This window comes from Eptatretus burgeri, chromosome 17 (genome assembly GCF_056783735.1).
Source record: "Eptatretus burgeri isolate ZD-2024b chromosome 17, Ebu_testis_v1, whole genome shotgun sequence".
NCBI lineage: Eukaryota > Metazoa > Chordata > Myxini > Myxiniformes > Myxinidae > Eptatretus > Eptatretus burgeri.
Genome location: NC_140977.1, coordinates 27572252 through 27599047, shown reverse-complemented (window position 1 = coordinate 27599047; position 26796 = coordinate 27572252). Strand labels below are relative to the sequence as shown.

General features: G+C 43.7%; 2 protein-coding genes across 5 annotated transcripts in view; both read left to right on the top strand.

Annotated features, from left to right (window-relative positions):
* Positions 1 to 18227, top strand: part of TPP2 (tripeptidyl peptidase 2) — a 65810-nt gene extending 47583 nt beyond the window's left edge. For all 3 annotated transcript variants that reach the window (XM_085861416.1, XM_085861417.1, XM_085861419.1), the window contains 8 exons: positions 79 to 157; positions 1053 to 1192; positions 1714 to 1810; positions 4626 to 4756; positions 7752 to 7938; positions 8095 to 8214; positions 11965 to 12055; positions 14334 to 18227. In XM_085861416.1, the coding sequence (XP_085717542.1) occupies positions 79 to 157; positions 1053 to 1192; positions 1714 to 1810; positions 4626 to 4756; positions 7752 to 7938; positions 8095 to 8214; positions 11965 to 12054 (844 nt within the window). In that variant the 3' untranslated portion in view covers position 12055; positions 14334 to 18227. The remainder of the gene's footprint in view (positions 1 to 78; positions 158 to 1052; positions 1193 to 1713; positions 1811 to 4625; positions 4757 to 7751; positions 7939 to 8094; positions 8215 to 11964; positions 12056 to 14333) is intronic.
* A 5315-nt stretch (positions 18228 to 23542) lies between these two features.
* LOC147009617 (myosin-16-like) overlaps positions 23543 to 26796 on the top strand; it is a 68595-nt gene continuing 65341 nt past the window's right edge. Inside the window, exons 1-2 of one of the 2 annotated variants that reach the window (XM_085861414.1) lie at positions 23543 to 23667; positions 26756 to 26778. The gene's annotated coding sequence lies outside the window, so the exon portion shown is untranslated. The remainder of the gene's footprint in view (positions 23668 to 26755; positions 26779 to 26796) is intronic. The other variant, XM_085861415.1, reaches the window with a different exon arrangement.

Below are 26796 nucleotides of genomic sequence, written 5' to 3'. Positions count from 1 at the left end.
GGACACATTTTTGCTGTAAGATGCCTGGTCGGAAGGAAGTACGTGGCTGCATTGTGTTAATAATGTTCCCTCCGACAGGATCCCCAAGGGTGCTGGACCTGGATGTTACCTTACAGGCAATTTGACTTTATCCAAAAGCGAACTTGGGAAAAAAGCAGTGAGTCATTTAAAGTGTGCAACACCTGTCATCCCTCCCCATATCCCCACCATCCCCAACAACTTTATGGTTAACATATCTCTTTAAGTGGTTGGCATTCTTCCAGTCATAGTGGTTAGTATACCTCTCACGATATTTGTTTGCAAACCCACACTCTGTAAATTAAATTAGGAATTCATTTTCCGTAATATTACATCTGATCACTCCAGAAGTCAAATATTTTGATCACCTCAAGCTTGAGAACCAGTTGATTGAGAAAGCTGAAATTTTTTTCTCACGATGCTGTCTCGTTGGCCTTGCATCACTGTTCTGCCAAATTGCAGGGAAATTCTAAGTGGTCAGGTTGAAGAATTTCTCAAAAGCAAGTGAGTTGACATGGAATTAACCTGATATTTATTTATGCCGAATATTTCCTTCCTTGAAATAAATGCAATTAAAAAGATTTGCCTCTCCCCGTTGCAGTACGAACCGTGACGTGACAGCTGCCTGAGCATGCGCTGCTCGTGCACATTTTTATGACTGTTGGCAGTAATGTGACCAAATGGTTCTTTTAATGTCGATCGTACCTGTCGACTGTTGATCTGCCAAAGTTCTTCTTTGCCCAGACTGAAAGGCATGATTTGAGGCCTGGGGGTGGGAGTGAGTTGGTGCTCACATTGGAGGGAGAGGGGTTGAGGTTTCAGGCCAGAGTGCACTGTCACTTGTGAAGGAAGCAGAAAATGATTGGACTTTCTAGCTTTATGATTTTCATTTAAGTTATGGACAAGTTTTGTTGTTTTGTTGCTTTTTTTTTTTCTACACAATATGTTTAATTTTATGAATTGTCGAAAATTGTCTCCCAGCGACTTTAAACGTCAATTTATTTACAATGCCGATGATTGCTGTCTTCTTTCAGGAATTATTTCGCGTATTTTATCACCTGATTGCACCTCCAAATAAAAACAAGAATTTGAGCAAGGATCGAGAGAAGGAGCAGGATATGCAGGAGGACTTCACTGAGGCGTTACGTGATTTGAAGATCAGTTGGATGCTGAAGTTTGTGCTTCCCCCGCCCCCTTTTCTTCTCCACGATCTGTGTGTTGCTAATAGAATGGTTGAAAAAGCTAATGTCATGCACTTCAACATCTTACATTACAGGTACTTGAAGGAAATGGCAAAATGAGAAATGAAAGCAATATTATGTCGACTAAATCGGTCTTTTATTCGACATCGTGTAAGGCACGAGAAGGAGTTTTGCAACCAATTTGTGTGAGCCTGGTGTACGTTGGGTCAATCGGCAATTTATATGGAAACCAAAAGCTCGTTCGAGCAAGTGACTGTTTTATTTTCGAGAAATGGATCGGCATTGCTCATTGATCTTGGGTATACCCCCACCAGTCCCTGACTTGGCCGAAACATCCCCAACTTCACTTCGTCACATAACTCTTTCAGTGTTTATCTTTATTTCTTGCTGTAATTCACCAATATTTAATTTAGCATGATTGTTCGACGTTTGTCTGTGAACACTTGATGCACTGTTTTATGTTCTTATTATCCTGTTGGCCTGTGTTGTCCAGGCTTGACATGGAGGATTTGTTTGATGAGCTGAAACAAGCGCATCCCAACCATCTCCCCTTATTCATTGCTCGGCTGCATCAACTGGACTCTGACAAGGTGGACATCTACTTTTTGATAATTGTGGCATTCCCTCAATTACATTCGCTGTATGACACTTAGGGATACTGGGGTTACTTCCTTCTCAACCGTCACTCTGAGTCAGTCGGTTATTCCTTGGGCTGCCGGTGTGTATCTGTGTTTATCATTTGAAATAAATTTTCTTTTGGGGCCATCTACTTATTTTATTTGCACAAATTGTGGAATTTTGTGTACCTCCCCTCCCCCTTCCTTTGCCATTTACCTTTTCATTCCCTTCATCCCAATCATCACCATCACCCTCCACCCCATATATTATTCTCTTGTTGTACCCCACCTCTTCCCCCCCCCCACATTTTATCTCTCACTTTTCTCAATTTTCTGCATTTACCCCTCCTACTACATAATGTGTATGGATCATAGTATTTCAGGCAGGATAGCTCGGAGGTCACAAACTAGCCTTGAGCTATCTAGTTTGGGATCTATCCCCGGTCTGACTATAAACCATCTTCCTGGTGCTTTGCAGACAAGGTTGATCGACTGTTTGCTCTGCATATGTCAAGGCTCATGGAAGAGGTGAATCACAGAGGGGTGATTATTGAAAAATTTATGGAGCAAAGGGGGTTGGCATATCGGCGAGTAGTGAGAAATGGTCAACAAATAGGGACATACAAACACAATCGGGCAACCGAGTGGCCGTATGAGACATCAATGAGTGCAGTGTCCTTTGAATGGGACATGAAGCCAAGTGTAGCAACTGCAGGTGTTTGTGGACAATAGAGATCCCAGGGTATTTTTAGAAAGGAATAGGCCATTGTGTGCTGGTTCCACAACCAAATTACTGCCCTGGTTGAGGACTACTTCTGCATCACTTTGTGATGGAGTCGCTAGCTGGCCAGGTTATATATCAGTCTTGCACTTGCAAATGGCAAGCTCTGGGAAGTCCTGCGAAATGGTGGGAGTTGTGTAGACTGCAGTTGGCGCAGAGTATGGTGTTTCTTGCTGCCATCCCCATTCTGTTGGAGATACTGGAGCTGGTGCTTTCACGAGCGTATTACCCCACACGTGTCCACTCTGAAGTGACAAGATAAATTACTGATTAGATAGAAGTATAGATAGCTAATAAAATGTGTGCGATTCAAGAAATAAAAATGAATTCAGCAATCTTGAGCACGATTAATGTCCCCAATGATGTATATTTAATTACCTGATATGCAACTCTGAGAAGGTGCTGATGCAGAGCATCGCTGCTTGGAGGCATGTGCTCGAAGTCTCTTCCTTGGTGGAGGAAGAGGGAAAGCCGAGAGCAGCAATACGCTTATCATAAAGGGTCAAGTGAGCCATTGCGAGCGATTCCCCTGAACCACGGTTATCTTCAATAAAGTCAAGTAACTCATTGAGAACATGTGCTCGCAACACCTGCATGTTATGACTATCAGTGATGTCACATCTGACCGTCTCCACTTTCCTATACAGCTGAGTCAGGCACGCACGATGATAGATGGCATTGATAGCGATCAAGTCACCAGCGGACAGTTTAGACAACAGGCGTTTGTCTCCCAACAGCTGAGCACAGTCATTGATTTTTTTTTATCCAAGCCAAGTGTAGCAGCTTTTCTGAGCTCTTTCTTGTTGCCCACTTCATCACAAAAGAGACACGGAGTGCCAACTGGTTCGCTCAAAGATGTAGAGGGTGATGTCTGTGTGACTGACCTGGCTGCACTAGTTTTTACGGGGCTAAATGACGCTTGTCCTTGATGCTTATTCCTGGCTTTCTGCACTTTCTGATTGTCGACAGTATTCCTGCAACTTTGTGCCACACTACATGATTAGACATCATAAGCTGCACTATATTCTGAGTATCACTGTCACCAGTATTCTCTATGAATACAAAATCAGGCAGCTCACCTAATTCATTGAGTTCCTGGATATTGTTCACAATCTGTCGGTAAGTGGCTGAAAGTCTTTCAGGATTGTTTCTCAATTTAACAGATGATGAGGGATCCGAAGTTGGATTATGAGTCTCGTCTGATTGACATATAAAACATAGGCTTCAGTCCATCGTGGCAGGCGTGCTTTCACAGTTATCGGAACTCATTTGGATTAGTCACTTTGAATCTGAAATTAAAAATTAAAGGTCACATAACATAGATACATTATGTGACTAACTCGTGTGTAGTTAAATTCAGCATGAGAAAACCATTTCTGAGTTGGGTCTGACCTAACCATCATATAGTAGACATGTTAAGTCATGTCTCGTTCTCACAATTTTTTTTCTCATACATTTTAGAAAAAATGTAACATTTATGTATTTTGTCTATGATTTGACCTTTAAATCCATCTGAAAACAAAATTGTCACCGGAAAAGAGTTCAGTGCCCTCAAGTTAGTAAGAAAACATGTATCATAATAGTTTCTATGACAAACAGTTCATGAGCTATGACTGGGCCATGTTTTCCAAAATGGTCGACGGCGGCTATCTTGGATTTTGAGATATGACGTGTGTCTTTGGATAAATTTGTTTCTATGACCCAAAGGAACTTCCATGCCAAAGGGGACCTTTGCATCACGATTTGAAGTCAAATGTCACTTAACATGTCTACTATATTGTAATCAGTAAAAAATAGTGTGGTAGATAATAACATTAGAAAGGAAATAACTTGCACCAAAAACTTTAACATTTTCACGCTCACGCCGGGGGTATCGCTATAGCTCTCTGTTCTTCGAACAGGCGAGCTAAAAATGATTGTGTTGGACCCAGTGGATAAGTTCACCACTCAATACGTTGAAACCCCAACAAAAGAAAGGTATTCTGCTAATGTGCTGTTGTCCTTCAGGAGAGACACGCACGACTGGACGCCATTATCTTGGCTGCTGATTACGTCATAGCCCTCATCGACCAGAATGCCCTCTCGACGTACTTCGCCATGAAGTCTGACCCCCGGCCAGACGCCATTACAATTAAAAGGTTTGTATTCACTCTCTTGTGCATTATTACTTTGTTTTTATATGTTTGGATGATTGTTGACAAACAAATTTTCATAAGTTATTGATTAAAGTAAGTTATTTATTTGCTCTGCATATGTCGAGGCTCATGGAAGAGGTGAATCACAGAGGGGTGATTATTGAAAAATTTATGGAGCAAAGGGGGTTGGCATATCGGCGAGTAGCGAGAAATGGACAACAAATAGGGACATACAAACACGATCGGGCAACCGAGTGGCCGTATGAGACAGCAACATTATTAAACAGACAAGAATAGCTGACAAACAAATTACATGTGGGAACAGTGCAGATGGACAGGGGATGTCTGTGAAAATTTAAAAGCTCGGGATTAGGAACGGAGGATAACACGAGATGGCGATCGCTCACTATTTCAAAGGAATCGAGAGAAGAGCTTGATTAGCAAAGGTGTTCTTTACTTTTTTGTTTTGTTAAAAGAACAGGTGCTCCCTTCCATACCTGGTGTTGGCTTAATGGTTAGAGTGGTGAGCTTGGGTTCCTAGGGTCCTGAGTTCAAATCCCGTACCATTGAATTGATACCAGGTGGGGTTGACTCACCCTGCCAACCTTCTGAAGTCGGCAAAATGAGTACCAGCTTTCTGGGATGATTGAGCCATTTGAGTATCCTGCGTTGGAGTGGCAACCTGTCCAGGATTGTCCAATAGCCCAGGAGACTGCTTCTGCAGCACCGGCGCTCTGTACAGACTATGGTACTAATGGATGGATTGATGGATGGATGGTGTTCCCTTCTGAGCTTTTTTAAATGCACAAACTCTTCTGTGTCTTGTGGAACATTATATATCTATTAGCTGACAAAAGGGCAATGCCAAGTCCTTCCACCCCTTCCCCTCCCTCATCCCACCCCTCTCCCTGCATCCTACCACACCAACCCCCCTCCCTCTAGACACCCACTCCTACTATCAGTAGAGGTTGGCTTTGCAGCTTCCCACTCTGGGGATGTGTACAGTTTAAAAATGTAACTACCGCCACAGCTGACTTGTAATACCCTCTGCCACCACCAATGGGTAGCGCTACACGATACACATTTACAAACAGAATTTTTGTCGACCTTTCCTCCTGAACCACCGCAGCTTAATAACCTGGCGGTGAGGTGTTTTAATACCGTGGTACTGAGGTGTTTTTATTGACATGGTGCTGAGATGTTTTTAGTGACGCGGCGAGGTGTTTTTAGTGACGTGGCGCGGCGAGGTGTTTTTAGTGACGTGGCGCGGCGAGGTGTTTTTAGTGACGTGGCGCGGCGAGGTGTTTTTAGTGACGTGGCGCGGCGAGGTGTTTTTAGTGACGTGGCGCGGCGAGGTGTTTTTAGTGACGTGGCGCGGCGAGGTGTTTTTAGTGACGTGGCGCGGCGAGGTGTTTTTAGTGACGTGGCGCGGCGAGGTGTTTTTAGTGACGTGGCGCGGCGAGGTGTTTTTAGTGACGTGGCGCGGCGAGGTGTTTTTAGTGACGTGGCGCGGAGAGGTGTTTTTAGTGACGTGGCGCGGCGAGGTGTTTTTAGTGACGTGGCGCGGCGAGGTGTTTTTAGTGACGTGGGGCGGCGAGGTGTTTTTAGTGACGTGGCGCGGCGAGGTGTTTTTGGTTACGTGGCGCGGCGAGGTGTTTTTGGTGACGTGGAGCGGCGAGGTGTTTTTGGTGACGTGGAGCGGCGAGGTGTTTTTGGTGACGTGGCGCGGCGAGGTGTTTTTGGTGACGTGGCGCGGCGAGGTGTTTTTGGTGACGTGGGGCCGCGAGGTGTTTTTGGTGACGTGACGTGACGTGGCGCCGCGAGGTGTTTTTGGTGACGTGACGTGGCGCCGCGAGGTGTTTTTGGTGACGTGACGTGGCGCCGCGAGGTGTTTTTGGTGACGTGACGTGGCGCAGCGAGGTGTTTTTGATGACGTGTCTCGGCAAGATGTTTTTAGTGACGCGGCGAGGAGTTTTTATTGACTTGGCGCAGCGAGGCGTTTTTGAGTGACGCGGGGCCGAGGCGTTTTTGAGTGACGCGGGGCCGAGGAGTTTTTGAGTGACGCGGGGCCGAGGAGTTTTTGAGTGACGCGGGGCAGAGGCGTTTTTGAGTGACGCGGGGCCGAGGAGTTTTTGAGTGACGCGGGGCCGAGGCGTTTTTGAGTGACGCGGGGCCGAGGCGTTTTTGAGTGACGCGGGGCCGAGGCGTTTTTGAGTGACGCGGGGCCGAGGCGTTTTTGAGTGACGCGGGGCCGAGGCGTTTTTGAGTGACGCGGGGCCGAGGCGTTTTTGAGTGACGCGGGGCCGAGGCGTTTTTGAGTGACGCGGGGCCGAGGCGTTTTTGAGTGACGCGGGGCCGAGGCGTTTTTGAGTGACGCGGGGCCGAGGCGTTTTTGAGTGACGCGGGGCCGAGGCGTTTTTGAGTGACGCAGTGCCGAGGCGTTTTTGAGTGACTCGGGGCCGAGGCGTTTTTGAGTGACTCGGGGCCGAGGCGTTTTTCAGTGACGCGGAGGAGAGGTGTTTTTAGTGACGTGGAGGCGAGGCGTTTTTGAGTGACGCAGTGCCGAGGCGTTTTTCAGTGTCGTGGAGGAGAGGTGTTTTTAGCAACGTATAACTTTATCAAATCGGAAATGCTCTTCCACTTTCACAACTTTATTTGAACAGTTGAAGTAAAATGAATGTCAGATATTTAATTTAATGAGGAAAACCTCGTTCAACTAAGGTAGAGCACCTGCACTTCCAAATTAAAATGATTGTTGAATGAAGTCGTTGTCAGATTTGCACCCATGGTTAAAAGGTGGAGGTTCGTTTTTTTAATATCAGGCATATCGAGAATTTTCACCAATCCAGAGTTTGTCTTTTGCCATTTTCAGAATTGCGGTAAAATGTTTGGGTCTAAAATTTCAACCGAGCTAACAGTTCATTTCGTGTTGATGCAAAGTTTGTATTATCACAGTGAACTTTGATGTCCTTCGTCCATCTGGCCATGTGTTCCACAGTGAGATGGAGAAGCTGCGCTCGAACCTGGTCGACACGTACTGCCGTAAAGGAATTGCGATAGCAGAGCGTCTGACGAGTCAGAACGACGTTGGTGAAGCGGCGGCGCAGATGTGCAGTGAAGACTGGCAGCTCCTCCAGGAAGTCTTCTGGAACGTGCAGAAATGGGCGGATTTGACGGATGTAAAGGTGTGCTGTTTGATCAGGCAGGGAGGTGGATTGACGTTCCAGCGAATGGAAAATCTGTCCCCGTCTTTGCACCTCCTGGAGGTTATTTCCAATCACATTATTTTTTAACTTTGAAAGTGTAATTGTAGTTTTCTGACTACCTTTTTCTTTTTCCAGGTTGTCTCTTTCTCCTACAAGCATGCTCTTGCCCACAAGTTGTACGGAATGGCCTTGAAATACAGCATAAAAATAATGGATGACAAGCAGTCAAAAGAAAACGGCAAAAACTGTGTCGAGGTAAAACGTGAATTCAAAAAGTTGTGAATGGATTACGACAAAACTTGTTGAATGATTTGGGTGGGTGACAAGAACAAGCCGATGATTACAATACCAAACTTTTTTTTGATAAGAATAATGACAGGAATTAACGTTTGTTTTGTTTTTTTTAACGCTATACTTCACCATTGAGTGATAGTGCCAAAAACGATATACTGTCGGACCCCACGATTCGCAGAGGATATGTTCCTGAAAAATGCTACGAATGTCGGGTAATTGTTTTTTGTTTTTTGTTTTTACATGGTCTAGGCTCGTGGATGAGCGATTAGACAGAAAAACTCAGGAGAAATGGGAAACACCAACAGCATGGCAGAGGGAGAAAGTAGACAGAGACAGAAAATGGTGAGGGATAAGGGAGAACATAAACGGCGGACAATATGGATACATTAGCAATATTGTGTTTGACCAGTTTGTGATTTTGTCAAGGTCTGAGTAGAGGGAAGAGAGGCTGCTGCCTGCCTGTCAGAAGGATGAAAGATGTCACAGCAGAAAATGTAGTCATCAGCAAAGAAATAAGGAGGATTTTCTGGAGAGTCAATGAGATCATTGATGAAGATTAGGAATAATATAGGGCCGAGAACACTGCCTTGGGGTACTCAACCCCTGACAGGGAGAGGAGATGAAAGGCTTCCTTTGTTAGCCACACGTTGGCGATGAGAGTGGAGGAAGTCAGAAAGCCATGTGTGGAGTTGGCCTTGGATTCCATAAGCACACAATTTGGAGAGCAAGGCAGGATGTCAGACTGTATCAAAAGCTCGAGATCTGTCCAGAGAGACAGCCCTGATCTCACGTCTGATATTGAGGGCCTCTTCCATTGTTGGGAGAATAGAAGCAGCATGTCCACAGTAGAGTGACCAGGACTGAATCCAAATTGATGATCTGAGATGAGGCTGTTGGAGAAAAGAATTGATTTTATGTCAACTGTGATGATGGATTCCATGGCGTTGCTGATGATTGGAAGTAAGCTAAAGCTAACTGGGCTGGAGTTGAGGAGATCCGTTTTCGCACCTTTTTGTTTTTTTTTTTGCTGTGATGTTGGCTGATTTCCAATTTCCCAGGTGTATATAGGAGTCCAGTCCTGGAGTGTAAAAAACAAACAAGCAAACAAACGGCAAAGCGCGAATCTAGAAACACGTCACCCTTTATGACCCGGGAATATACGGGTTTTGTGAAGGGTGAATACGCGGGGTCTGTGATTGGCGAATACACGGGGTCCGCGAATAGTGGGGTCCTACAGTATAGCAGAATATCTGAAAAAGTTATGGACAAATTTGGATTTAACTTCATCAGCAGGTTGGGTGTCTGACAAGGACGAATTGATTTGATTCTGGTGAAGATCCAGATCCTATAAATTATTTTAAGTGATTATTCACCATTGAGAGATTATAAGAAAATTTAGTGGATGAGTTGGATAGGTGACAAGAACAAACCGATTAGATTTTGGTTTAGGTCCAGATGCAGATCTGTGCATATATCAGTGGGATACAAAACGTAAACTATTCATCCTGGCGGAGGTATGCACTCTAACGTGTGCCATTCTTTGTTCCTGAGTTGATCGTGTTATGAGCATTTGATCTGAAATTCTGCTGATGGAAATCTTAAGTCCTTTGTTTTTCAGCAGGAAAAGCACTACCATCAATACACTCCACATAACAAAGGCCATTTGTGATGGGAATTCTTTCCAAATTTCGGACGTGCTGCTTTGATCGTTCTTGAAGAGTAGTCTCCTGATGGAGCACCCCGCCGTATATTGGAACGTGTTTAAAATTTAGAACCTGGTGTTGGCCTGCTCTTTTGGATGTGTAATGCCACCCTGAAAGCATTTATGCTACTCAAATAAGCAAGACATGAGTGTAATGGAAAACTTCTTTCTGGTGAAGGCTGGTGTTGATCTATGTCGGCAAACAGGTAAAACAATAGAAGGAATCAACAGGGCCTTGATCGAGGTATGCTGACCGGCATGGAAAAGCAAATAATAATTCCGGCATTAACCCTACGTCAGAGTAAACGAGCCATTTATATTCTAGTGTGTGTGCGTGCATGCGTGCGTGTGTGCGCCCATCACTCCAAGCGGGATTGTGCATGCATACTAAGGGAACCCCATAGGGGTCTTAAGCTGCCATTTTGTTTTGGCCTGCTCAAATATGCCTCGACTTGGAACAGGCCACAACAATTTCTGCATGATAAAGCGATCAAAATATATTTTTTTCACTTTCATCATATCGAATGCCTGATCTTCATACCTATGAATGTATTGCTTTTGTAGGTGCTATCGTTTTCAAATCAGGAGCTTGGAGTGATGTTTTCTCAAAGCGAATGAGATGTTCGTTTGTTTGTGATGCTACTCCTCTGAGCTACCAAGGTTAATCGTGATAAAAATTCATAGATCACTTTTTTATTTTTTACCACGTTGCAACTTGAAATTTTTAAAGTCATTTTCTCACAATACTTAACTTAAAACACACGAGCCACCACCTGTTGCCATCTCCGAGGGTAGATCCATATGTACAATGCTTTTTTTTAAAAGGCAACTTTTTTTTTTTCGGATTTCAGCCCAGACAGATATCTATATAATTGGTCAGCTCCGATCGTCAAATATGGTATCAGATGTGAAAAATCACTGTTGATTAAGATGTGACAAGGATCGGTAAATTTGGCGAAGGAGTCACGTGACGTCTCAATTGTGCTAATCACTAATTATTCAAAATCCGAAATCGGACAAACACAACCTATACCTCGATTTAAAGGCAATGTTACTGCTCATCGAATGACATGGCTCTCAAGGGTGAAAGAAGAGTTTGTAGAAAAAAGGTTATAGCCTTTGCTAACTTCTCCAAATATACACCCTGCAAAAATTCCTTTGTGGGAGGAGGGGTGGAGGGAGGGAAAGGGTTGGGGTTTATGAGGGAGGGGTAGGGTGTGAAGGGAGGGGAGTGGGGTAGAAGGAGAAGGGAGGGGTTAGTTGGGAGTCTTGAGGGAGGGTGGAAGGAGTAAGGGGTGGTGTTGGGGTTTTGAGGAAGGGTATGAGGCAGGGGAAGGGGTGGGAGGAAGGACCCGGTGTTGACTGGCAATGCCGGGTACCTTTGCTGGTATACATACAATATGTATAATATGTCGTGTCAGGTCAGGTATGGGAGAATGCACCCCAGCAGCATGTCGCTGCGTCCACTTCGCAGGTACTCCAGGGGCCTCCGTCTGGCCATCCTCCAGGCAGATGCTGATACTGATATTAAAGTTCTGACTGACGTAGAAATCTGAAATCTTGTGTGCCAACAACGGGCATCAGAGACGATGCACCAGGAAAAATCACAGAATCGTCAGAAAGCGTCTGTAAATGAACATATAAGTATATGAATGAGCAAATGCAGGTGAGCGACCCGAGACAATGGGGAAGCACGGTTTGTTTCTGCTTCCGATGTGTGTGCACATAATCACGATTGACATGCGTGTCCAATCGTGACCATCCATGAATGTGTTTATGTATTTAATATGTGCAATCACATGCAGCACAATCTTGCATGATCACGTATACAATCACACACAATATGCGTGTATATGTGTGCGTGCAACCATGACGTGCATGCGCTCGCCCAAGTGTGTGTATTCCCATGCGTGCATACATGCACACGTTTTCGTGGTCGGTTCATTTGCATTTTTGAAGACGTTTCTCCGACCCGACGTTAGTTCAGACTGCAATATGTGTGTTTACAGTTGATGAGGATTCTTGGATGGACACACGGTGCTTTGTTCTTGGAGAACTGGTTCTGCGTCATGTTTCCTCTGGACTTCACACCTTTTTAAAGTATCCTTGCACTTTATGCTGTCCTCGAGACACCTTTTCAAGGTCTAAAGGAAGTCGAAACTTCGTTTATTATAAGTTTAAAAGTCTCATGTTAACAATATTACCTCCAGCTTGTCCTCCTGCCGATTATATTCGTGGTTTTCATTTTATTTCTGTTCCTCTGTTTTAATAAAACGACATATTTTCTCTTTGTATGCACCTTTTGGTTTCAACTCGTCACATCCATAAGATCTATTGATGTGACTTAAGACGAATAGTCTTTGAAATTTTTTATAACTGCAAAAAAAATCCATTTTTAATTTTTTTTTAAATTTTTTTATTTTTGAAAATAAATTATCTGCTTGTGGCATGCCGACGAAGTAGACCCGGCTTTTACTGTCCCTGATGCTGTGTTGTATATGTGACGGTAAGCTGGTTCAAATATTAACTCTACTCTTGGTCTTCCTGTATATAATACTGCAGATTGTTCTGCAAGAGTGTGGCAGCATTTGGAGTCTGTTATGTCAGCCTGTTAAAAGCAGAATAATTTATAATTTTGAATGTTCAATTGACCTGGATGGCCCCTGAAACTGCCTGTTTGTGTCGCAGTCAGGATGTAGCATGGCAGGCACAAACAGTTGGTCAGATTCTGAGTGGCAATCACCGGTCTGGTATTGGGATTCCTGACTTCGCAATGGTGAAGGTGTTTTATTGTTCTCGCCAGAGGAGAGGGTTTTGCATTTGGATCCGTTCTTCTGTTTATTTGTCTGTCTGTGTGTCTGCTTGTCTGCACAGAACGCGAGTATGTTGTTAATTACATTAGATCCTGATATACTTTAAGACCCTTTTGTCCCTTTCGACCCTTAAGACCCTTCAGAACCCCAAAACCATAAAGACTTCTTTTTTTTTAAATGGAAATCACCCCAAACAAGGCATAAAGCCACTCAAGGTAAGGGGGTAAGGATTCTTTAAAGCCTTTAGAACCATATAACCCTTTAACACCTCCAAGACAATCAAGAACCTTTATAACCCAAAAACCCCGAAAACCACTTCGGCCTTAAGACCTTCACACCTTTCAAACCTTTTGATACCCTGTAGACCCCTTTGACCATCCATCCATTGGGACCATACTCTGTGCAGAGCTTTGGTGCTGCCGAAGCAGTCTCCTTGGCTATTTGGCACAATCCTGGACAGGTTGCCACTCCGACCCAGGATGCCAGCAAGTTGGCACTCATTTTGCCGACCTCGGAAGGATGACAGGCAGAATCAACCCCATCTGGTATTAATTCAACAGCCTAGTAGGATTTGAACTCAGGATCCTAGGATCCCAAGCCCACCACCCTAACCATTAAGCCAACACCAGGCATACCCCTTTGACCTTTGGACCATTTTTGTACGTATTGAGACCCTTTGGAACCCATCAGACAATTCCTACCCTTTCGACCTTAAATTGCACCCTTTTAAGACCCCTTTTGACCTTTACACCTTTCGACCTATGACCTTTATACATTTACAATGACCATTTAGACATTTAATTTGCAATCGATGACCTTTCATTTAGTACATCCTTCCATTTATTTGCTGCACAAAGTACACCACACAAAATAAGTCCTGGCAAGGGTCTGCAATCTCTGATTGCTCTTTCTAGTTAACCTCCGCCATCGAAGATGGACGGAGGTTACTGTTTTCACCCCTGTCTGTTTGTTTGTTTGTGAACAGTATTACGGAAAAACTCCCGGACGGATTTCGACGAAACTTGGTGAGGGGATTAGGTATGGTCCAAGGATCATGCCATTAGATTTTGGACTTGGTCTAAAGTCCAATATGGCCGCTATGGCGGCCGTTTTGAAAAAATATTTGAATTTTTGTTTTTGCATTTCTACATTTTAAGTGATTTCCAACCAAAAAAAAAAAAAATTTGTTAGAGAAAAAAACCCAAATATTTTGCACCTTTTTTTTTTTCAAACAAATTTCGATTTTATTTTTTGGCATTTCTACTTGCGCGTCGATAAAGTGTAGTTTATTCAATCGTGGTTCAGTAGAGTCTGATCTGTTTTGACCGACAATGAATAGGATATCAGGTTCACTTAAGTGACCCAGCAGTATTGGCGGCGGAGGTTTTGCACTCTTCCGAGTGCTCCCCCTTTAGTTTCTGTTGCTTTTACTGTAGTAAAATGTTTTTCACTGATTTTCTATGTTAGCAAGAGACTTCAGTTCTGCGTCATATTCCAAGAACAATAAGAACCTTGATGAAAGCCATTGACAAACGATGTTGTTTCTTATCCCAGCCTTTTTCCAGGTTCTGCCATGTGTCTTCGGTCTCGATTTTTGTTAATGGTGGGTGATGGAGTGCAAGAGCCCCAACTTGTGAGTTGGACTTTGTAGAGGTAGTTAGGACTGGAACTTAGCCGGGGTGCCGGCAATACTTTGTCGAAAGACACCATGGGATCTTTAACGTCCACCAACGAATGGTGAGCAGATGGCTCCCCGGCTTGTCTCATCCGGTGAACAGTGCACTCATTGCTGCAACGTCCTGCCTGCAAAACGCGAGTCCGACAGTTTATAGTCGGGTTGAGACTCGAACCTAGATTAGACAGCACAGTGACCAACACACTTCCTTTACTGTGAATGCAAATATCGAATTGGACCACATGGTTCTGTATGATACCCAACCAGGCCAATCCTTTTCATCTCTGTTGCATTCATCAGTAGGTGTTATTTCCATAGGTTCAACCAATAGCAGTGATGCCTGGCTTGTGGAAGTTTGTGTTTATTTTGAGCGATTGTGCTTCCAAATTTATTTTATTCTCACGATCAAAGATGTGGAGACAGCTCATGGCCTTATAACGTCGTTTGTTATAAATGAGAATTTACCCGTGAAAGGCCAGTACTCTGCTGCATGTAGCTATTGAAGCAGTATTTAACCAGAGCAGGTTCACCACAGTTCAATCACCAATGGTCTACTTTGAGAACGGTACTGTGGGATCTATACCATCCACGAACAAATTGAGGCATTGCTTGATCAATGGATGTTGCATCAATTTCTTCGTCAGAAAATCAACCTCATCATGAAAGCATTGAAAAGGGTTTCAAAGTCTGGACATTAAAAATAAAATAAACATCAGGTGGATGAGTCTGTACTGATCAAGTTGTTTCCACGTAATTTAAATATCCCTCATGCACCTCCAGGGGACTTGGTGAGCTCATTAGCCTCAGGAAACTTGGTTTTAAACCACGTTTTAATTCCACTGTTGACACCAAAATCCCTTTAAAAGGATTGACCACATTATATAATTTAGTGGATAATACGTACATAGGTGTTAGGGAAGTGAGGAGAGATTGGGAGCTCATTTGCCTACTTGTTGCTGAGATAGGCCCTATAATCACCAAAAACGAGTGTCAACAATCACCAACAAATTTATGTTTGAAATGCTTCAATAAGTAGTTGTAGAAATCGTTGAAGTGATACGGCGATCCATTAATGGAGGTTTTGAGATGTACATTAGAAATTTATACTTCAAAGGGATGAGGAGGCATTGTCACGTAGGAAGAGTAGAGGAGGAGGAGGAGATTGGGACCATACTCTGTGCAGAGCGTTGGTGCTGCTTAAGCAGTCTCCTTGACTATTGGGCACAATCCTGGACGGGTTGCCACTCCGACACAGTATACCAGCATGCTGGCACTCATTTTGCCGACCTCGGAAAGATGCCCGGCCGAGTTAACCCCACCTGGTATTAATTCAACAGCTGAGCGGGATTTGAACTCAGGACTCTAGGATCCAAAGCCCACCACCCTATCCATTAAGGCAACACCAGGCATAAGAGTAGAGGGTCAACGACGAAGGCGGAAAAGTGAAATTGAATATCTGGAGAGGCTCCAGTAAAAGAAAAATAACATAAAAAGCCAAAGAGAGTGTGTAAAAATCTTCTTTGGAGCTCACAATCAGTGTGGAAACTGATTGCTGAAGGCAGGTGTTGAGTGTACACTGTGGTTAGTCTGATTGAAGGCCCGAATGCAGCTTGCTGACATGCATCAGGAAAAATAACTTGTCTTGGATTTCAGGCTCCAGGCAGAGCAAGGGTTGCCTTTTTAATTAGGGTCGGGGGACGACTATAAATACACCCCAATCACCCTGGTCCATGCCTAAGCAGCTGTAAGGAGTTATTGAGGTGGAATGCCTGTGAGTGGGAAGGCTCAGCATCTTTTTTTTTTTAATCAATTCTGGAAAATGGATGTGGGGTTTGGATGATGTAGGAGTTATGGATACAGGGTAGTGGAATGATTGGGACGATGACCGAGCGGTTTGGCACTCAGAGGGGGGAGGGGTCAAAAAATACTGTGCCGTGTGTACATAATATGTAGATGGAGCAATTCTCACCGGCCTATGATTCAGGACAATTGTTCTGAGATTGCTCAGTCAGATTGGTCTGAATTGCGGAGCGCTGATTGATTCATGCAGAAATTTGGCGATTCGAGGGCATCTGTCACTTGCAGGTCGATCACACATCGTAGGTATGACCATGGCCTCTCTGGAAGGATTTTTATTGGCATATAACCGCTTCAAGTAGTCAGCTCAGTGGATCCATGAAGAGCAAATGTCAGCATTTCTTGTTCATCAGCAAACTAGATCAAAAAAGTTAAAATATGTCAGCTTGCATAATCCAATGTACGCCAAAACGGGTAGTTGAAGAGATTGCTGAGTTGTTGATTCAATAAGTTGAGGAATTATATTTGCTGAGCAAATACTTATTTGCACAACATTCACCTAATGATGCTGGAACTCTGAGTGCACACAATCGATCCTTCCTTTCTGTTCCGTCCAGGCTCTCTTTCGGGAACTGTGACAGAATGGTGCCCTTCCCCGTACTTGGTGATGTCCTTGCTCACCAAATAGTCTTCTGCTCGGGTGTCAAGGTTCCTTTGCTTAGTTAATTCCTTCCTGCTCAGATGCATTTCGGGGCCGTGGTGATGTGATCTGTGCGGCTTCTCATGGGGTCCACCACCTGCAGCAGTGTTGGCTAACAGGCGGGCTCATGAGACCCTTTCTTTTTCCAATAGTGCAGTGTTGTTCTGTTTCCAGTTCCCATCTGATCACGTCACTCATGATGCTGAGATCCCAGATTCAAATCCCATACGCTTTGTTTATTTTCTTTTGTACGTTAATGTCATTGTGCAGTCGATTATATGGGTAAGCTCTTTCATGAATGCATACTGTAAAATGAATAAATACAATGCATTAATGGTTCTGTGGTCACAATGCACTCTCTTTCATGCTGTAGCCAAATGTGGTCCCTTCATCACCTTTACACTGGTTTCTTCATCAACTCACCTTCATGCTGTAGCCTGAATGTGGTCTTCTTATTAATATTATTATTATTATTCTTTCGTATTCAGTACATGGCTGTGAGGAGCATCATTTTTTGTGGGTGCAGCTGTGCTGCTGATGGAGTGCCCCCTGTAGGTTAGAGCAAGAATTTGGAATTTGGCCAAGGTGCTGCTGATAGCTCATGTACTCTTTGCAAAGGACACCGTGAGTTCTTTAACGTTCACCAACTAATTCTGGCAAATAAGACACCCAGTTTAACATCCATATGAGGGACGGCACAGGCATTGATGAATCACCCTACCTACAAAATACCGGGATGACAGTTTATAGCTGGGTCGAGATTCAAACCCAGGCTCGACAGCTTGGAGATGAGTGTGCATACTTGTAGGCTATCCTGTCAGTCCCTGCTCTACTTGATCCTTTGACCAAAATCTGCTTACTTTAGTATTGGAGCCTTGATGTGCTCACTGTGCTAGACCACAAATGTGCTCAGGTTCATATTATAGCTAAAATGTGCTCAAACGTAGGTCAGAATTTGGTCACTTTCATACTGTGGCTCTATGTAACCACTGCATCCATCTTATCAAAGGAAATACAAAATGATTTGGGGACATGAAACACCCATTGGCAAACCTGATCATCAAGTTTTGGAGAAATAGTTTAAAATGGAGGTAAATGGCCTTTTAGGAAGTCCCGTCTGGTTGTCGGCACGTACCACACCACACCACACACCACATTCACTCCTCCAGCGTACACACTGAAATCGTTCAAACCATTTCATTTATCGTACTTATTTTGTACAGAGTTGCTCCTTCCTTTGGACATGATAAGTTCTCTGAAATAAATAAAAAATTAACGAATCCCTTTTCTCTTTTTTTGACTTGATGAATTTGTTTTTGGAAAACAAAAATTTGGATTAAAATAGTTAACGACTCATCTTTCAACACCCTTTACATACAATGTTTAACTGAAAATTTCTGGCAGACTTTGGTTTTTCCATTTTCACTTTGACCCTTACTTTATTGTTAAGCTTTATGTTGGGGCAGAAACTTTCTGTATGCCCCTTACCCCCATTGTACTGTCGTTTTGTCCTTTTGCTGACTTTCCAGTCATCTATAATCCTTGTACAGAAGCCTCTAAAACTATCGGTACCAGGATGATCCAGTTGATCCACTAAAGTTCCAGACCATATTTCTGTCAAATCACATCTAAAAACTTAGCTGTTTCACCAATGACCTTCAGAGAGGAGCGTATCTGCCTGTATTGCTGGGTCTGGCCAACACGTGGTGCCGTACCACACTTTGTAGTCGACTCTGAAATTCCCCAGAAGAACTTGCTGAGATGGGCACTAAAAATGTTTCTAAAGAAATTGCGGTGCTGCCCAAGTATCTCGAAATGACCAAAGGTGACGCTCGAATGGATCGATGCTCAACTTCCCCATGATATTCCAAGGATACAGCTCTTTGTGGAATTCACTGCACTCGAGGAAACGCCTTTACGTCTTCTGCGATGGAAAAGCCAGCAGTGGACCCTGAACGGAGCCTGGTGATTGAACGCCTGAACCTCTTGAGGGATTCGCAAGGTTTCGAACCAAGGAGAAGGTTGCACTTTTTGTTGCAGAACACTTTCATTCTCACTTAGTTTAAGGCATTTCATGTGATCTATAGGATTGCAGATCAGTGATGGGTTTCTATAGATATTTTACTTGTTGTGGGTTGGCAAGGCCAGGTCCTCTATTGTCAGGTTAGGCCAGATCTGATCTGTGACTTGCTACAGGTACCATGTAAACCTGTATTAACCTGTTTCATGGTCGGGATGTCGGCGACTAAACCGACGTGAAGAGGGTTTATGGATATGGACCCCCAGCAGGAATAAAACGAGTAACAAAGATAAAATGTCTAGCCCCCGTTGTTTTAGTAATTTTGCTGCACGGAATTAAATGGCTAGCCCATATTTATGTCCAACTAAAATGGCCACCAGTCTATCAGTCGGCCATCTTTGATCAGATCGCAAAATAAAGTTAGGTACAAGTGTATGCCATCGTGTACTGTGATTGTGGCAATTGTGAACAAAATCGGACCATGCATGTCCAATAAATGCTTGGGGACACATTTGAGTAACAAAATGGCCTCCAGTCAGTCATCTCGGATCTGATCTTGAAAAAAAAATGACGTGCATATGCAAGCCACCATTCATTATCTGTGTGCTAAGTTTGAACAAGATTGGTAAACGCATGTCCGAGAAATGGTTATCGACGTGTTTGACACTCGGTTTTTGTTTTTATTAACTAAAATGTCTGCCAGTCGGCCATATTTGATCATATCGTGAAACAATATGGTGTGCATATGTTTATTGTATACCATCATGTGTTGTCTTTATTCCAAGGAAGAATAAAATCGGTCCATACATGTCCGAGCTATGGTTGCGGACGCACGCGCATGAAACATCGAGAACAAATCCAGAAGCCCCAGTTACGGACCAAGTCCAACGGGGGCTAACAAAACCTGTCAAAGGGTGGAGGAGCCCCTTGTAAGCCAACGACCATCCATATGTGGTGCCCAACTGTGTCTGCGGATGCCTTCCTGCAGTTGAGTTACCTTTTACTAGGAGGTTGGTGGCAGGATTTGCACTCCAGCCACCATAAAACACTCATTCCTCAAAACGCAAATAAAACTGAAAACCCAATCGGTGGGAGTACCTCCTGTGCATCTGCAATCTGCAGGGCAGCTCACCGGGTGATGGGATTGGGGCAAAGCTTTCTGGACCCCCATTCTTTGATGATAGGAGGAAAAGCATGGAGTAACCTTCCTCGGTCAGATTGCAGTGGTGTATGTCAGGGTGGTGATAACAAGTTATTTTGTATTTCCTTTGATAAGATGGATGCAGTGGTTACATTCATTCTAAGAATGGGGGGTGTCATCCACCAGATGGCAGTCTCCTCGGGTTAACCTGTGGCAGTCCCTTTGGTTGGGTGCTGGAATGTCCTCACTCAAAGAGGATAATCATCTGAGCTCTAGTGTTTGAACATCAGCATTGCAGCACTCTCTGAGGTTTGGGGACTACAGTGGTGAGATCATGGTGGGTGGTTACACCGACTTCTGGTCTGGTTGCTCTGATGGTTACCATGCCCAATGAGTTGCTGTTGGTGTGTCCAATAAGCTACCTCCCTTGATAATTGAAGTAACACGAGGCAACAAGTGTATTGTGAGACTGAGGATTCGCCATTCTTTGGGTGTCATTTCCCTTGTCTCTGAATATGGTCCGACTGAGGTGAGTGATCTCTGTAAAGGACGTATTCTATGCCACACTCAAGTCTGGTTGATCAGTGCCACAGGCGAGATACTCTTCTCTTCGGGGATTTAATTGCATCGACTGCCACTGGTTGGGATGGTTATGAGACGTGTTTGTCCCCATGGGTCTGGAACCGTGAACAAGAATAGCACTGGGTTCCTTGACTTTGCAAGAAGTCATGGACTTTGGGTGGCCGGTTCATGGTTTCAGCACCCACAGGCTCATCGCTGGACATGGTATTCCAACACTAGTGGTGTGGCAAAGGACATTGACGATGTGCTCGATGATGGTCACTGGAGGATGATCCAGAACTGCAGGGTCTACTGGGGTGCTTAGTTCCTCGATACTGAGCACTGGCCTCTTGCAGCAACTCTGAAGTTGCAACTTAAATCTGGAAGAATGGTGCCATCCCAGTCTCGGTTGGATGTTGGCAAGCTCAAGAATAAGAGGGTAACTGAGGTGTTTGCAAATAGCCTGAGTGGGGATTTTGGGTGGGGGCGGGGGGGGCGTCTAGGTGTTTCGGGGAATCCTGAAGAGTTGTGAAATGCCTTCAAGACTACCATTCTTGATATTTACGGTGGATGTCTTGGAACTCAGTCAGGCAAAGAAGAACTTTGTCTCTAAAGGGACCTTGGATACCATTGACCAGTCGCAGGGCCAAAGCTTCATGGGAGAGTTGAACTGTTCAGGGAACTGAGGCGTAAAACTGTACGTTCGCTGAGGGTGGACAAGGATGGCTTTGTGCGAGGAATCTGTGAAGAGGTGGAGCATCACCTGTGGTCAAGTGGTTCTCATCCTGCTTAGAAAGGAATTTGTGCTTTGCATGCCTCGAAGCCCATCCCTTGGTGTACTGCAGTTCAAGCGGAGGTTGGTGAACCCTTGACAGAGGAGTCTGAAATTACGGCCCGCTGGGCTGGTTACTTTGAGTGGCCCACCACTCACCAGTTACGCTGACCCACCAGCTGTTGAGTTGGATGTCAGGGGTGTTGCTATCCCAATTGCTGACTCTCCAACAACTGTGAACCACCTTTTGTGGAAACACGGGCTGCGATGAACCAGTTGAAAGGGGGTAAAGCTCCTGGGATCTGTGGCATCCATGCTGAACTTCTCAATGCTGGTGAAAATGCTGTACTCGTGTCATTGCATGCAGTTCTGTGCTTCGTTTGGAGCATGGGCATTATCCAAACTGACTGGAAGAGGGGCCATGTTGCCCTCTCTGGAAAGGGAAGGGTGATCGCCAGGACTGCAACAACTACGGAGGGGTGACGCTGCTCCCAGTGCTGGGCAAGGTCTTTGCTCAGATAATTCTTGATCGGGTTTGCCACCATGTGCATGAGCACCAGGGCCCAGTTGTTGGGCTTTACACCAAAGAGGCAAACGATTGATCATAACCTTGCTCTTTGGGTCCTCACCAAACACAGGCTGAAGTTTCAAAGGGAGCTGCTCACATCCAATGTTGATCTCTGCAAAGCATTCGATTCAGAGAATTGGGGTACCACTAAAGCTTATCATCTGATTTCTGAAATATACTCTGGTACTGAGAGTGCTGTGAGAGGTGGTGGCTCCATCTCTGACTTATTTCCAGTTGTTTCTGGAGTTCATCAGGGCTGTGTGCTGGCCCCACACTTTTCAGTGCTTGTATGGACTGGATTCTGGGTGGAATGTCAGAGAGATCAAGCTGTGGTGCATCGTTTGGGAATGATAAGATCTCTGACCTTGATTTTGCAGATGATGCAGTCATCTTTGCAGCGATGCTAGATACCCTTTTGGGCCCCCCCCCCCCCCAGGCGCTGAATGAAGAGTCAGAGCTGCTTGGATTACGGGTTTGCTGGATCATGACTAAGATCCAGGCTTTCAATGACATCTTGGATGTTACTATCTTGTCTGTTCCTGTTTGTGGTGAGGATGTTGAGGTCACAGAGAGATTCACTTACCTTGGCAGGAATATTCGTTTCTCCACATGTTGTGAGCTAGAGGTCGATAGACGTTTTGGTCAGGCCTGGGGAGTCATGGATTCACTGGATCATGGGGTGTGGCGCTGTCGGTACCTGTGCAGGACAAAAGTCTGAGTATTTAAGTCCTTGGTGCTTCTCGTCTTGCTCTCCAGATGTGAGACTTGGATCCGACCAAATATGTGAGATGGAGATTTCACTCCTTCGGTACCAGGTCTCTTGGTAGAATCCTTGGCTATTGCTGGGAGGACTTTGTGTCCAACGAGTGGTGCCTGAGACTCAGATGAGATTTGTTACCTGCATAGTCCATGATTGTCAGCTGCGGCTGAAACATTCCATTTTCCTGACGCTATTCCTGCTCACCAGATCCTCTAATTGAGGGAGCCACGTGGGTGGAGGAAGCCAACGGGCTGACCACATGTCTCTTGTTTGCAGCAGGTTGATCGACATCTCAAGGAGATGGGGATGGGCTACGTATCTGCCTGGGGGATGGCCAGATGGAGGCCCCTGGAGTACTGGCAAAAAGTGGATGCAGCGATGCGCTGCTCTGGTGCATGCTCCCATACCTGACCTGATTTGAGGCTTGGTCAATCCTCCATGCTATGTATGCAAATATTTTGGTCATGATGCTTGCCCAAAAGTAACCCACTCTTAAAGAGACAATGACATTTCATGCCTGCAAGCATTTGCATAGGCAGTCAGGACATCTGGCCTATCACACCTTCTGTAGGACCAAAAGAGCATAAATAGATGAGCACCACCTGTAACACGAGTGTTTCCAGTTATTGTCTGTCCATTGTGAGAAACTGACATTTGGAACAAATAAGTGAGAACATGTTGACAGGTGAAGTTGCCTGAGACGACCCTTTTGAATATTCGGGAAGGGGGGGCGGGGGGAGTGCGTTGTTGAGGGTGAGTCTTTGGTTGAGCTATTTTGGCTGGTGCCAGGGGAAAACTGTCAGTAAAAAGTGATAGGAGTGGAGGGTTGTGCTCTGGGGTTATGGTTTAAATGGACAAGCTGAGTGCGCCTTGTCTGTTTTTCTCAAAGTGGGCATCGTTCGCAGGTAAGCTTCACTTGGTGGATGATGGGGTGTAGAAAGGAAAGCCTTTTTAGGATAATGAGTCGATTTTGTGTGGATTAAAACATACTGTGGATATGTAGTCTGTTTTTGAGTTTCTTTGGAAGTCAAATGTGTTGTGTTTAAACAAAAAGATTTCAAACGGTCAGGTGTAGAATATTTTGAGAATTTTGATGTTGTTCCATTTTGCTTAATTATCATGTTCTAAAACCACATTTCAAAAATTTTAAAACCTAGTGAATGCGCAAGTCATTACTCCGTATGTGGTAAACGCAATGTGTCTGGTCAAATGGCATGCATAAAAGCCTTTATATCCACCTTTAATACCAAAATGAAACCTCACTTTTATCAAAGAGTTACCTCTGCCACCAAAGGTGGATGGGGGTTGTTTTTTCACACCTGTTTGTCTGTTTGTTTGTCTGTGAGCAGGATATCTCAAAAAGTTGTGGACGGATTTGGACGAAATTTGGTGGAGAGGTTGGATGTGTTACGAGGACTAAATGATTAGATTTTGGTGATGATCCGGATCCAGATACGAGAAGTTTCAATTTTTTTTTTGTTTTTGTGAACTGTTTCTTCCCCATTGACAGATGTGGCCAAAAGTGATACATAGCACAATATCTCCAAACGTTGTGGACGGATTATGACAAAATTTGGTTGATGAATTGGGGGGTATGTGCCAAGAACAAGTCGATTAGATTTTGGTTCAGGTTCGGATCCAGATCCAGCCTATCGGTGGGATACAAAACGTAAACTGTTCCGTCTGGTGGAGGTGTGTGCTCTACCGAGTGCAGTAATGCTTAGGACTGGTTCCGAAGGTTCGTGAAAGAAGAGGATGCTTTCACTGTTCCAATATGATGGCTGAGAGTTTATGGGAGTAGTCGTAATTGGGTGATGTTCAAATGTTTGGAAATGATTACCAAGCACACGTTCTCAGAATGACATTCAATCATCCAGGAAATGCCTTTTTACGTCATTGTGGGAGAATAGGCCAACATTTACTGTATGTTCACACTCCTATGAGCTGTCTAGCCTGTGTTCAAATCCCGACCCACATACAAACTCATCCCGGTGTTTCCCAGGCTGAGGGTGATTCATCAGTGTGTGTGCCGCCTTTTGGATGGACATTAAACAGATTAAAAATTATTGTCCCAACATATAGGAGGGTGGGTGGCACTGCATCAGTGGCACAGCTGTACTCTAAGCCTTGATGCAAACTCGCAGCTATCTGGTGCATACCAAATATTAATAATCTGTGGAAATACAGCTGATTGAAAAGTGCTCAGTAAATTTTTGAAATGTCTAGTTATTGAGTAAACTTGTATAAAAGTAAGTTTTTATTCGGTATTTTAACTTGATAATTCGGTATATACTTGTATTTTGGAGGAATAAAGAAAAAGTTTGCATTGGCTGGACTATTGTAAGTGTTGTGTGCATATAACCTTTTGACGAAACTGGTATATATTCTTCAGCAAAGGAAGAGAAGGCTCATTTTTGTATACACACAATAAGTAGATGGTCACTGGTGCACCTGATCCATGCTGTGTGTCTCCACTTGCTGACATCGCTAAGATCTTGTTTGGCAGCCCAAGTTGCCTGGAAGATGTAAATGAATCTATTTAGTAACATGAACCTAATTCCAACTAAAACATTGGCTCAAGGCAGATGGAAAAGTTCATGCCTGAAAGAAGCAAACTAATTTTAAACAAAGGTTTAAATAGATTGGAGAATAATTTATTTTCAAGTTTGCCAAATTTGCTTTTGCGTTTATGATCATGTGCCGCTTTTTGCAGCCACTTTCATTCGTTCTCTCGGATCTTATCGTATACTAGCAGAGGTATCCGCACTTTGTGCGGAAGGAGTTTAGAAAAAAAAGAGCCAGGTACTACATATAATTCCAATTAATTAATCACATAATTTAGCAGGCAATACTAGAATAATAATAACAATGTAACGGTTAATACAATATCTATAATAAAACAGGCAATATAATATGATAGAGTAAGGCAATACTGTATGACACAATAATGACTACTGCAGTGCTTTTGGATAAACAACATTTCGAGTATGGTTGTTGGGTGCCAGAATTGTGAGTTTGACGATATAGATAAGAAGATGATTTGTAATACTGCCTACCACTGGGTGGCGCTATACTATACACATTTACATGGAGAGAATTGGGATCCACCTCCCACCCTGAATGAACCCCCTATCCCGTGGGTTTGAAAATGTTTTTTGAATCTCCATTTGCCAAGAGGATTCCAATGGTAGGCAGTATGATGGGGTTACTACCGGTGGGTCCGAGTCAATCGATAGACAGACGACAACTATATATATATATATATATATATATATATATATATATATATATATATATATATATATATATATATATATATATATATATATATATATATATATATATATGGTGATCATGGACATAAGCAATGCTCTGTTTGTCAAAAACTATAAATTTAAAAGGTCAACATCATTTGTTGTCCACTTTATAAAAACAGAGAAATTTTGCATAAAACATGTCTCGGAGGATGTTATGGGGTAAGGGCTGGCACAATCAATTTGTCCTATCAAGGGAGTGAGTGGAAAAGATAAAGTAATCACGGCCAAGGAACAGCTATTGTTTCAAAAAATATCGCCAGACCTATAACTTGCATAAATACTGAAAATCAGACAGTCGGCTTTATGTCAAAGCTCTCAATGATGCAAAACATGCAGGACAATAATTTGCATTATACAATCTGATGACTTCTTTCCGAACAGTGTCATTCTGGCTTGCACATCTTACCCCAATGTAATGGTTTTGAGTAACAGATGTTTTATAGCTCATATCTTGAGTAATTTGTTCCTGAATTAAAGGGAAAAGAAAGACGGGCTTTAACAAAACAGAATTGCAATGAAAACACTGAAAGTTTATTTATTTATTATTATTATTTTTAAAGTCTATCCTTTTTGTGTGTGAACAGGGTTTTAAGGGTAATTACAAAATGGTTGCATTTCTAAAGTCAAATGGGAGTCTCGTATGAGATGCATGACCAAATGTATGTCTTTCTTTTAGATTTTTGGGCTGAGGTTTTGAAGGTAACAAAATCTTTACTT